Source organism: Homalodisca vitripennis, chromosome 4 (assembly GCF_021130785.1).
Source record: "Homalodisca vitripennis isolate AUS2020 chromosome 4, UT_GWSS_2.1, whole genome shotgun sequence".
Lineage (NCBI taxonomy): Eukaryota > Metazoa > Arthropoda > Insecta > Hemiptera > Cicadellidae > Homalodisca > Homalodisca vitripennis.
The window spans coordinates 13944541-13958924 of record NC_060210.1 but is presented as its reverse complement, the minus strand read 5'-3'; the positions used below and the strand labels follow the sequence as shown (position 1 = coordinate 13958924).

Below are 14384 nucleotides of genomic sequence, written 5' to 3'. Positions count from 1 at the left end.
TATCACAGATTGACAGAAACATCATAATGCACTCAACAGCATATCCAATGACACAGACAGAATACATCTTCACATAGATTACACCATAATTTATAGTCTAGGTGTCTCTGATGTCAATTCGTTCCATATCGTTTGTTTTGAGCTTTTCGTCACTGACTTTTTTAATCTGTTTAGACAAACATGACTCCAGATTCTAGGACTCAAGTCTGCGAGAGAATCAGATTTCAGACGCTGCACTAAGAGCAAGGTGAACTAGCGAATCTCCACATTCACATCCATATGAGTTAGCCCCAAAGCTCTCAGGTTGACTACATTGATTAACTATATGAATGATAAAAATAGACATCAGTATTGTCAAAGTATTGGCAAGGAGGCAAAGGTTATTTAACTATTTGAATCTCATGTTGAATAATGTATAAAATAACTATTTAGCATGATACGATGAAGTGAATATTAAGTTATTCTAAATAAGAAAGAATTATATATAAGTAGTCTATAAGTTTAATTATGGTGTAGTTTAAACTGCTTCTTTTCTTTTGAGGTGTTTAAAAGTATATGTTGCATATTCAAATAGTATTTATTGCGTATTTTATTTTATTACAAGCTACATACTAATAACAAATATTATGTTAGAACGCTGCATTAAGATCCAAACAGTTATTAATTTCCCTGTAACAGAACTGTCCTACCATAAAATACTACTACCAGAAAAATTTAAACAAATATAAAACTCATAAACAATAACGCCATTCAAATCGTTCGTAAAACTATATTGGATGTCTCTTTAGTTGTTTATTTGCGATTTTTTAATTTATAACATTAATTACAAAATGTATGAAATGTTTTCCCTGAATAACTAATAAAAAGTGTCAAACAACTTTGAACGGGTAAAATTATATATTTAATATGAAAACCTCCTATCACGCTAATTAAAAAAATAAACAATTAAAGTGCAGAATTTTTAACTAAGCCCCTATGGCACGCCAGTAAAGTCCGCTCTAAAGTACAGTATCTATAACACTTAATATATGCACTCGAATAACCTAAAATAAATTAATACTAGGCTACTTGCAAATTGCAAAAGAATTAAAATGATAGTTTCTCCACATCCATGTAAATGATACAACCAGGAATAAAAAAACAACTGCAAGCTCAAATTGCAAGCTCTAATATAGCTTAGATATTTATTCAAGACATAATTTTACAAATAGTTCCTACTAAATCAACTTTCAGAATAATACAAGCATAATTTATATATGGATATTTTAATTAGTGACGAGTATAATTTTAATTATTGAAATGTACACAAATCATCTACTTTTGGAACTTCATTTTAAATGTAATTCAAACTGTTGAACATTTTACAAATAGTCTAACCTACTTTAGTCACTATGCTTCTATTGTTACGGGTGGCCTATTTACAATTGATAGAATCTCTAAGATATATATCTATAGTATGTATACACATTAAATAACAAAATGCTATCAGGTATTAAACACTATTCTACCAAAATAACTCAGTTCTTAGCGAGCACTTATCACAGTCTACGAAGAGCTTATGCCTGTTCAAAACATATTCTTATAAGATAGTTTATATCAGACCCTAACGTTTCGAAATAGTTACAAAATATAACGTTATGTTGAGATATCCACATAAAGTTAACCTTATAATAGAATCTAACAATGAACGGATTGAATGTGCAGTTAATTAGTTAACTGCCCTCTACTTTTGAAAGGATAATTGGGTTAGTATATGTTTGTCTATATACAAAAGGGATTGTTATTAAGCAGGAATTTACACATTGGTTTTGAATTTGAGAAATTTTTGTGTGTTTAAGACAACTTTCATTTGCTGTAAGGTTAGCCAACATTTAATAATTAAAAGATCCAACAAACTTATCGAGATCAAGTGAAAACAATGAACATTAAAAACGCTTAGTAAGAGTAGACCATTCAGCGGCCGAAGAAGAGGGAACCTCATTACACCTGTGGGAGGGTGGGAAGGGAGGGATGTCACGTGACCAGGGACGGGAGGCCGAGGGCGAGGACCACGAAGAGGCCAGGCGTGATGGCTGTGCTTCCAGAGGCGAGGGCGCTGGCGGCAGCATCCAGACAGTGGCGGAACCCCAATTACTCTACCCGTGTAGTGGCGCAGTAGTGGGTGAGGGTGCAAGGACCGTCACAATGACCCATCGACAGACCCACGGAGTTCGCTCGGTAATATTTGGAAGTATGTAATCTTGGATAAATCAAAGACGGTTTCTTAAGCGGAAAGACGAAAACTTACTTGGAACTATATTTGAATTTGCGAGCAATATTGAAATGTAAGAACACTACACTAACACACCTATTATATTGGGAACGTAATCACAATTATTAAAATTATAAAAGTAAATCAAGGTTCACTCCTAAGTTTGGATGACCTGTTTTGTAATAAGTTTTACAACACAGTACACATACTCATATGTGTTATTCTATATGTAAGAAAAAGATAAATTATTTTATTTTTCCGTATCTTGTGTTATACATTACACTATTTTATCAATTATTCACGAATCACTGTATTCATATATGTACTGTATTTGAAGTTTTGTAGAGTCAAAGATTTGAAACCATCCATATAGGCTAAATTGTACAGCTGGTAAAAGATACTGTGAAATTAACCTACGAGTTTCACTTAACAGTAGTTACGTCATAAACAGCTATTGACATAATAAATAACTTTCAATTCATTGTTGATACCTTACAAAGTGATGCCACTAACTGATAGATAAAATCGCATAAATATTTTTGCAACATGTTTATGGAAAAATCTGTTATTCGGTATAAACTATGATAATATCTGTTATAAAGAATATAGGGTTACAATTTTGAGTGCTCTAGTTCAGATCAAGGTTTACTACCTATTTTTAATATTTCAATTTCCAATCACGCCGAAGAATGTTATACTCTTTGTTTCATCACGAGGTTTCTCACTTATCGAGCATAATAAACTAACAAAATTGTGTTAATATAATTAAGGTTTAGTATAAAGTTACAACGACGAAGTGCATTATTATATTCAGTTTATATTGTGGATAAAGGTATTATTTTCTAAATCTGTACAACGTAAAATGGAGAGTGCGTTAAATTTACGATGATGCACTGTCCATTATTACAACCATAAAACTGTGAGTGCTGTTGTAATCTCGGGAAATGGGCAAGGCGCGAGTTTACTCCCACTCGTTATTTCCATATTGCATTTCAATAGAAGATCCGGGCATTTTTTATGTCAATGAGTCGGACTTTGGTTGTAACACACTGTTAACTTTCATGTGCATAATATATGCAATAGCATACAATACCTTTTAACACTTTTGATATATTTTATTTTATGTATATACATCATTTGCCTTAACCTATCTAATTACCTAAGTACTTGATGATAATTTCATTGAATTCTAAATGTACACGGTAAAAAAGTAAAATCCATCAAAAATTTTGAAAGGTGTATTATTGTATACTATACATCAAACACTTTTCGAGGCTACATCTCTAATATTTAATAACGTTCTGTTGACTGAGCGTCAGTGATGCCTATGATCCGTGGGCTGAAAAAATTCATTTTACTGTATCCGTATGTCTTATGTACTAAATTTCAAAAACGAGCTGAGCTATAGATTTTAAATTTTGCATGAGGCATCATTATTATATAAACAACGATGTGTTAAATGATGGTGCATGTTACTGCTTGTTGAACCTACACTGGACACAGCAAAAACCGATGTGTCATTCTAATCTGTGCAACCATCTAGAATTTCCAGGAGCGGCACAACACTAACCACAAATGTCGAGATTCTGAGGTATTACGGCAGGTCTATTCTACTACGGGAGATGGGAGATGACTAGTGGAACTGGTGTGGTTCTCTATGAGTCTTGCTAGCCTATATATAAGGGCATGCTACTCCCTGCATGCTTTAACTGGAGAAACATGTTCAGAACTGGTTTTCCCATATTCTGAGGAAATTAATGCCCTAAATTACTCCTCCTGGATCTCATAGATATATAGCATGTATTGTTTTATGAATTTATTAGACAATACCATGACAGTTTTAATCTATAATCCCTGAAAACGTATATTAACAGTTTTATACTTTTGTATAAATAATATGAATTCATGTAAAATACATAAAACTATTAGCCAAAATCTTCACAAGCATTTAAGTGTTAGCACTTATTATTCTAGAAATGTCATCTCGTGCATAAGGATTCATTAAAAAGTTGGTTTTATATTTCCAACTAAAATTTAGTTATAATAAAGTGTCAATCCAAATGAGTTTAGCTCCATTTTACTTTCCACTTAATGAAGCGTCCGAAGTCTGACCAAGACAGAGACTTGAATAATAAAATCTGGAGTCTACGTCTAAAGAGATACAGAATACTCGTAGTTTTGACATCAGAGGCACCTACATAACAAAATAGATATATCTGACTTCCCAGAAGCTACCCAGTGAAATCAAGAGGAAGAAGTGTTCTCATTGTCTCGTCAGACAACAAGTCAACTAATTGTTTTACCATTGAAGCATGTATATAAAAAACACAAATTTATAAAAGAGATCATAATAGAAAAAGATAATTTTTAAACTCATCTTAAATGGATTCATGAATCCAAAATGTTAAGAGATCCTAAATTATTTTATTTTTGAATTTTATAAAATGACCTTGAAAAATTGTAAAAAATTAGAAATCTTCCATTGAAGAACGATTCAATTAGATTTGCATAAATGTAAACTGACGCCTAGGTACAGATTTTTATATGAGGAGTCTTATGCAAGATCTTGCTATTACAGAATGTCCTGGAAGAGTGAAACCGTATTCGGACCTTCAGTACTTACCCTACCTACCTGTCAAAGAAGGGTGAGTCGTGCCTGAAAGAGGAGGCGAGTTCATGCAGGGATGAAGGAGTTGATGTTGGTCAAACCGTAGTAGCTGGTGAAATTATACTCTTGACTCCAATCTGACATTTCTTTATATTTGGCTTGATTTAGATCCAGGTAGTATTGCGTGTAATCTATACCCTGTGAACAGAACATTGAGTACTTCAACATTGGTATATCAGTTTATTTTAAGAGTGATATTATATCCTAAATATTGTACTATCAACTAGTGCATAAATTCCATCATTAAATATTACTACTACGTTTTTATTTTAATGTTGCCGAAAGTTTAAAAAGATTACAACGAAAAAAGGTTTACTATTCAAGCTATATTAAATTTATACTAAGAGAAAACTAAAAAAAAATTCTTAAGGAATATTTTTAAATCATTGTGAACAGTAAAGAGACATATGCATAACTTTATTTATTGTAAAATAACACTAATAAATGTATATAGTTTCCTCAATGAATAAATTAAATAATGGTGTAGATTACGAATTACTCAAATTCTGAATCTAGAAAACCACACCCCTATACATGTTACTTTAACATGTAAGCTGTTAAATAACTGTTCAGCTCTCTTATCTCAAGTTTCTGAAGACATTCAATGATTTTATTAATTAATACCGAGACTTTCTTAAATACTGTCATTCATCTCTGGAATGACTCCATAATAAATGTGTGGCTTGTAACAATTTTAGTTCAATCGGTTATGTTAAATATTTTGGGTTTGGACGGTAATTTCAATAGCTGTTTAAGATTAATTACTTAAGTAAAAAAAATATTATATATTTTTTCGATCACTCCTAGTAAATTCCAGAAGGAAATTTAAACCCAAATATTGAAATCAGACCCAAATAAAAATTGCTTTAGCTAAACATGCGAAGTTTTTACTGCATATATAAAAGTTATAGCTTTGGGGAGTAATATGTTTTTAGCTTTAATTCTGGTAAGAAAATTATTTTTAAAATATGTAAATTTCTTAAATTATATTTAATTTAAACAAATAAGATTTACTTCAGTCATAAATTAATAAAAATATACCAGTCTTTAAAGATATGTCATGTACAAGCTTCTTATCAGATATCAACATTTTTATCTTTAGTCATGTTTATTTAGGTCTGGTTAATTAATTTGTTCAACGTTCCCTCCACTCATGTATTAAGATACTATATTTTTATCGTATCTTAAGAAGCTATAAACAGATGGTTTACAAGCACACATCAGATGCGCCCCCTAAACTACTACTGAGGAATACCGTGAGTAACGGCTAGTTAATGTGACTAAGTCTGGAATAGTAATGAAGTCACTGATCAACTCTGAGCTAAGAATCATAATAAATATAAAATACAAACATTCAAGTATTACAGTTATAAAATGTATATAATATCAAGAATAAATTACGTTGAAAGTCAATCATATCTTTCTTTTAAACAAAAGGTATTCAGTACAAATTTTAACACCACATTCCCAAAATTTGTGTATACTAGCATTCTAATAATGAGTTAGGAACTTACTTGAGCAGTGTCTCTGTTAAACTTGTAGAGTCTAATGCCAGGATTGTTCGCTCCACCGTTAGTCCTACTTGGGCTGAGAGACGGCGCCATGAGCATCCACGAGACAGGCCGTGCTGGAACATGTCAGAAGTGAACAGTCAGACCGCACAAATGTTTGAATGATAGTCTTGGAACCCCTCAGACCGACAAACGACGCCATTGTTGAGGAAAGCAGTTGTGTTTGTGAGCGTGAATAAATCACAGAAGCCACAGTAACCGTAATGGGTTTACGACTGAGCTATCTCTTATTCCCAACACCGAGTCTGCTGCAGAGCTGTGCCAAGTTTCAGCTAATGCATTAACCTGATAAGCGTCTCAACCACACGACCGACTTACCGCTGACTTCGTGACGAATGTGTCAGAGGCCTTTTAGGCGCTAATGTCTTAACTGTAACTTGATAACTTGAGCCCGGCTTTTGTTCTGGAACGCTCATAACACAAAAGCGCATTTGTTACTCTCTTTCTTTGTCCTGCATTACACTTCTTTGCTCTGTAAAGCTATTCTAATACATATCGTTTGTGAAAATTATCTGATAAATTCTAACGTTTGCCTTTCAAATTCTATATTCTTCCCACTCCATTAAAACACCCATTTAAATAAAAAACTTGGAATATAACTTCATAATCTACGGTTTAATGTTTTACCAAGAGATTCTTCTTAAAACCATGGCTTAGTCTGTCTAATTATGTCCGTCTTTGCGTTGTCTCTTAATAGAAAAATCCTAAAGACCTGAAACTTAGTACATTAATTTGTCTTTGGCCAGTGAAGAAAGCATTTGATTTTTGGACTATAAGGTCAAAAATAAACAAAATTACATTCAGGAATGTTCTCATATCATATAGCTATTTAGTGCCACGTTGCTTACCATACACGAATATAGCTAAAGTGCATATTTATATGTATGTATTCTTCGGGTTCTTAATTACTGCGCCACTATGCTCCTATGTACGTTATGGCAACGAGAAAATATCATATTAGATAAATTTTTACGACAAACTCAATACAAATTATAAGAGATTAAAACACATTTTCTAATGATTGATGAAAGAAAAGTGACAATAATTTTATCTTTATACACGATGCCTTTCAACATCAAAGATGCCATCGTCATCTTCACACCTGTATATATATATATATATATATATATATATATATATATATATATATATATATATATATATATATATATATAAGGTCAAACTCGATCTAAGAGGTTTCTACCTGAACTGCCGTTATATACGATGCGGAAGGTGTCGGAATGGAGATGACCAAAGAATTGACCCACAATTATATCCGAATATTTCCGGATGAGGCCGAGTTACCTTCGGCCCGCAGCCTCTCTGAAGTGAGGCATGGTGTCAGGCTGGCGCTCATCAGGTCCCGGTCCCATGTGGCCCACTATATATACCTGAAAATACACAAAGTTATGGTTAACAGTACTCTATTGTATACTTCTTTCTATACTATACTATTCTAAACAAAGTACGATTCCTCTATGGCGAGCCTGTTCGGAGGATTCCACAACACAATATAAGTGAAACACAATATAGTCAATTAAGTTAAACACACATGCCAATTTTAGTAAAAAGTATATACATGAAATAAAATTGTAATAGTATGATTAAGCTCCATAAAATGAATAGCTTATGGTATTGGAAACATGTGTCCACTTACAATCCACTTACAACAAAAACAAAAAAGAAGAGAGGTTCAGAGTATAACGCAAAAAAAAAAAAAAAAAAAAACAAGAGAGCAAGAAATACAGTAAAAAGTTACCACAATGTTGCTCTTTGTTTGCTATCAAAATAAACCCAATAAATGTGCTACAATGGCTTGTTTTAATGACTTCCAAATCAATAAATGTGTCCTTAACGAAATTTAATTTCACAACATAACAATTTTATAAAAGCTGTTTTATTTGTTTTTAAGTCAACTTCCTTTAGTTATTTTTATATAAACACTGTTAAAATTTCTTATCCTTGAATTCCAAAGTTGTTTTTGTTGCTCTAATTATTCTCTATTCCCCAATTCTTTTATACCCCCCTTCCTATATGAAAGAAAAAAATTTAAAAACTTAATTCTCTTATCTTTAGTATTGTTTTGTTATTTTAAAGAATCGTAACTAAAGTTTTTTAATAAGAAAACACAACCATACCGAACAAAGCTTACATTATTTTAAATCACCACCCTGAACATGTACACAAGTTGACGGATTAAAAAAAATCTGGAATCGCAGTTCTGAAATGTTAAGTAGCTCTTAAATTTTAATCTGTCTGCTGGTATATCGACAGTCATTGGGAGGACTGAATTAATTATAAATTTTGCAACAATGAATATGACACCAATTTAAGATCGTATAGATGTTGTTTATCTTAGAATAAGGTGCAATTGTGGTTGGGAACGAAGTTTTAAGATGTATGTGTGCATATAGAACAGTTGTGGTGCAATGTGAACGTGGTTTTCATGCAATAAACTTATTGTATCGTATATGCTAAATACCTTTTCTCTGAATTTCTGGGACTTTTATAGAATATTCGTCAATTAAGAGAATTGTTCTGAAGGATCATCTCCTTTACTGTGTGGACTAGAGTACAAGTTTTTGTTGAGATCAATAATGCGGTTTATTAACACCTATATTCAGGAAGTAACTGCCTTTCATCCTAGGTTATTGAAGATAATAGAACTGAAAAAATAAATGTACCATTTTATACTTAAAATTATTATTCCTTTAAACTTAGTGGCTATTGGATTTACTCAAAATTAAATATTTCGTTCGTGGACAAAATTAAGTGGAAACAATATAAACGTATCATAATCTAGTGAAAGTATTTAATAACTTTATTAAACTTCCGTTTGATTTTAATTTTTAAGCTATATCAGTATCATAAAAAATAGAATATCTAACCCCATCTCCTGTCAAGAAGGGCCTTCCCGTACATAAAACATCAGAAAAACCTGATCTGCTAAGAATATCATGTTAATCAAAATTAATTTCAAAATACGGACCGATATGTTCCAACTTCTCTTTTTATAAAACGGTTGAACTAAAACTTATACTTTGCGAAACAGGCTAAAGTTTGGTATATAAAGACAACAGACGGAAGTTATGATGTCAATAAGGAAGTTGGCTAAAGTTACTCTCACTCTGGGAATCATTCAAGGGAGTGAAAGTCATTATGAGTTTACGAATTACGAACTCCAAGTCAGTCTTAGATACACATATTAAACTGTATACAACTGGAAATTTTGATCACAGTCTCAAATTTTAATAATTTCATTGAACGTTATTTGTATGTCCTAGCATAGTGAATAAGTATGAACCTTATAAAGTAATTTATGGATTAATTTTGAAATATTGTGTAATTCAGGGTGGAATTAAAATACGACAGGAGAAAACCATCTGCTTTTATTCCTTGTATTACTTTTCTCAAGTAGACGTCTTAATTCGCTCTCTTTCATCAATTAATTATGTAATGAAATGCATCTTATCACTTTTTTGGAGTTATACATACAAATTCTCTTACTATGATTTGATATGTTGGATTGATCACTAAATAATAAAGTATTAATGCGTTATTTAATCACTAACAGCTTGACCGTGTTCCTATTTGTGGCTTAAAAATAAAGAATATTTCTATTTAAAGTCGCTCTTAAAGGTTTTGGATTAGAAGTTTTATATGTTGTTGAACCACTTGTAACGTAAATATCTTATAACAAAACTTCAAACATCATAAAGACAAGAGATCTGTGTATGGTTATCTTCAGTAACATTATCAACGATAACTCTTGTATGTAAACATTAGGTTACTGTATACTCAACCGCCGGTTTTAAAACAGAAAACTAGAGGTATATTATTATACTACGCATCTGTAACAAACATGATGGTTCGTAGTTGCTAAATATCACAAGGAAAAGTTTTATTGTGTTAATCAGTAAATTAAATACTATGAAAATTTCACAAATGATTCCATAAACGTTAATGTTATCTATCATGCCTGAAACACAGTGTAGCATATTATTATGAGTAGAATTCATTTGCATTATTTTCGAAAGCACAAAAGCTGCTTTAAAGTTCAAGTACAAGAATTTATTTAAGGTAATTATCAAGTAAACCATACTCTGTATCTGGAATAGAAACCATTCAGGTTCCAGAAAGAGTTGGAATTCCTCAGACTTATTATATCTTTGTTATTGTATTAGTAGCATTATTGTATCTGTGTTGAAGTATAATATGATATCAACCTATTATTTTTTCAAATCATCCTCATTTCTATCAAACTCAATACGTCGCCGCTCCGTGCTGCTTCGTTATAAAAATATTAACGACATTTGAATAAAAGCGATTATGTGTTTGGAAATAATTTATGAAACGTGGCCCTCTTGTGTTGATTCTGACTTCCTTCCTTGTGTATATAGAATAAGAATCTCCGTGTACTTTTGCATACTAATTCAAGAGTAACGTACATATCGTCATTTGAAATTCATATGTTATTGTTATACTATTTGCTTCGTATAATTTATTTTAAACATAAACTATATTTTATCAAAATATTTAATTTAAAGTTGTATGGTATAAAGAGTTTTTACTTGCTAACTAATATCTGAACTATTGCAATAAAATAAGGATACAAATAACCTTTTTCATAATACGAACGAAAATTCAAATGATAAATCCTATTTTTTATTTGGAACAAATTTGAAAATTGTATTCACCTTTTACAGATAAATGTCTTCATTTATTCTATGTATTACCACTTTATGTTCTAGTAGTCATGTTAATTTGAGATTATTATCGAATACCTAAAAATTAAAAAAAAATTAGGTGTATACAAAATACTTCGTTTCCAGTCCTTTTTTTGATAAAGTTCTTTTTCTTCCCCTGTTAATAAATTTTGAAACCCCTGTTCGCTGCTCTCTAAGAAAACGATACCTCAATGTTTAATACCACAAAAGAGATTAGCAGAGATTAATATATTATACCTTTCTGTATTTACCTAAATTTGTTATAAAGGTTAATAGAGTTTCGAATGTGTTAACTGCTTATAGATGAATAAATATAAACATATCATTACGTCGAGCAAGGCAGATATCTAGGTGAGCGATCGACGAACACAGGTAAACAAACTCCAGTGAGTAAATTAAGTTTGATGAATGGGGCGATGAAGTGTGACTGGACACGAACGCAGTGGCGTGATCATGCCGGACATGCTATTGATCGTATCGCTTACTACGTTTGGAGTGGTAAAAAATGTAAACTTCCATCAAAAGACAATTTCTATCCGATCTACGAGTAATTAAATGTCAGGGCTCTATTCAGAATAAGAAATGAGGTGATATTGATATTAGTCCACTAGTATCATGATTCCATTTTCGTAAATATAAGTTCTATTATTTGTGGTAAAAACGGTTTACATTACACATCACTGTTATAAGTATCACGTTTTTCATGCAACTCGTAATTCATATTTCCATTAAAAACATTCTATAAAAAACTAATATTATTTTTGGACATTTTTAGGATCTGATTTTTCCATAGAAACATTTTACTAAACCTGCTCTTAGGACATATATTTGAGCATAGTGGGTTTATTTTTTTATTATGATGAAAACTTAAACCTATTTGAGATGTAACTGAACGTGATACTGATCAAGTATGTGTTTCCAGAGATCTCGAAACTTGCAAGGAAACCTGTACCGTTTATTTCAAAGAGAATATTAATATGTAATTGCAAATAGCAAGAATTTTATATTTTCATTTAAATTATAGACATGAATTGTTTCATCTCGAGATCTTTTTTTGTCGAAATAAACTATTTTTTATTCTTTTGCGCCAGTATTCATAACGCAGTTTTTTTTAATATTCTTTTTTGCCTAGTTCAGTGAAGTTGTTAAAAAACATATTTTCTTGTGTAGTCCGTTTTTAGTCATAATGTATAAAGTTTTTCCGTCCACCTGCAACAGGACCTTTCCATCATCGTTTGAACTATTTCGTTAGGTTTTGTCAAGTCTTTTGTAGCTCCACTCTGCAGTTTCAGTATAATGTTGAACTACAGTAATCCCTTAAGAATTCTGTATGTGTACAGAATTTGTAACATATTAGTCAATAATATAATGTTATGCTATTCATTAAAATCGCCTTAAGCAACGTTAAAAGAAATTTTAAATAACGGATCTTGCCACTGCCTTTTTGTCATCGCATTGTTCCTAAGTATTCAAAGCCTGTTACACTACTATTGCGTGAATCGTTAACATAATTTGTTTGTGATTAACATGTATTAGAAACCACCAATAACATGTGATAATCATTTTGGCGTGGGTCAGAGGTAAAAAGTTTTTTTTTTATTTACAGCTGATGAATGAGGCTGACGTGGCCTGACACGTCACGACAAGAACATACACGCTACTACTCGCTGTATCATGCCAGTGACTACCCTGCTATTACTGCCGTCCCTAGATGTGATCTACTTTTAGTACAAGTGACAGATTTCGGTGGTATGATATTATTGCCCTGAAATCGATATACTTTGCACCATTGTAAGGACTGAAGATAAAAAAAATAAAAACATAATAAATTTGATTCTTAATGAATTAATAATGTATGAGCTCAGGAAAGGCCTGCGTGTTGACTAACGGATGAGGTCCGAAGAGAACGTTTACATATTTTTACTTACTCATTATTAGGAATATTTTGGTTGTAAATAAAACGATTGATATAAAATTCACTAGGAAAACAGTGATCAGTAATTTTCAATACGAAAAGCTATAAGGAGTCTAAAACTCTTAGAAAAAATGATGGTTGCCTGTAAAGTCGGTTTTACGGGCGAAGATTTTACGTGACAACGTCTTTTTCTCGGTAGAATATTTATTGATATGAATATTATTAAATTGCACAATAGGAACAAGGAATTGAATGAAAATAAGAATTGCACAAATTTTAACTATAGAAATATATTTTGTTTACTAAAACATTGTACATAATTTGAAATTAATTAAAATTTGTTATTGTAAATGGTAAAGTTGAATAAAACATTTACTAAAATTGGAATTTGAAATTCTTGCTAAACACAGTTAAATTCTAACTCCGCGCGTGGTGATTGGTCGGTTTAGTTCGTTTGTTTGGTCGCACTGTTATGACAGGTTAGAGGTTATAATTTGTTATTTTAAATGTTTGACTAGCAATACGCGCTGTTTCTTCTCAATCGACTGAATTACGATTGATTGCAGAGTGATTTAAACTAATAATTTACTTAACACTATCAACATTTGTCAATAGTATGACATAACCTATAAACTCAGTTTCTCAACTTTTGTGTCAATCTAACAATTAATCAATCAATCATAGTTTACGATAATGAAATATCAGTGTACAATTATTTACCTTTATTGTTGTAGTTGTTGTAAATGACGAATCTAAGCACTCCACATTTTCACGAATAAACATAGTTATCTGCTTTATCCCGTGCGGCGGACCCACAGTTATCTGCTTTATCCCGTGCGGATCCCGTGCGGCGGACCCACTGGACGGGCATCGTAACGTTACCGGGCGTTACACTTTTTCATGAGTGACTCCAAGCCGCAACATAATTTAAGACGTTGTCACGTCAAAAAGTTGTATTTACTTCGTTTAATGTACATATTTTTGTAGCTTTCTATGCCTATTTAGTCCAGAGAATTAATAGAATAGTAAATCAACTTACTGTTCTTTGATGAAATGAACTTTAAATGTACATTTCTTTGGTAGTTAGATGCATATTATTTATATTACATATATTATCTTATTAATTTTAGAGAAAGGTTAAATATTTATTTTCTTTCAATAATAAATGATGTTTCCAATGTAAATCTATTCCGTAAACTAAGTTGAATCTTTGATATCAATATACTTTTGAAAAACGTAAATGTTAAACAAC

The 14384-nt window shown here is 31.6% G+C and overlaps 1 protein-coding gene across 1 annotated transcript; it reads right to left on the bottom strand.

The window, feature by feature from the left end:
• Positions 1-2395: 2395 nt before the first annotated feature.
• LOC124360943 (acid sphingomyelinase-like phosphodiesterase 3b) lies at positions 2396-7863 on the bottom strand. The gene is given in 5 exon segments (XM_046814979.1): positions 2396-2423; positions 4884-4945; positions 4947-5057; positions 6434-6546; positions 7695-7863. Coding segments are annotated over 5 exon segments (483 nt in total).
• Positions 7864-14384: the final 6521 nt, after the last annotated feature.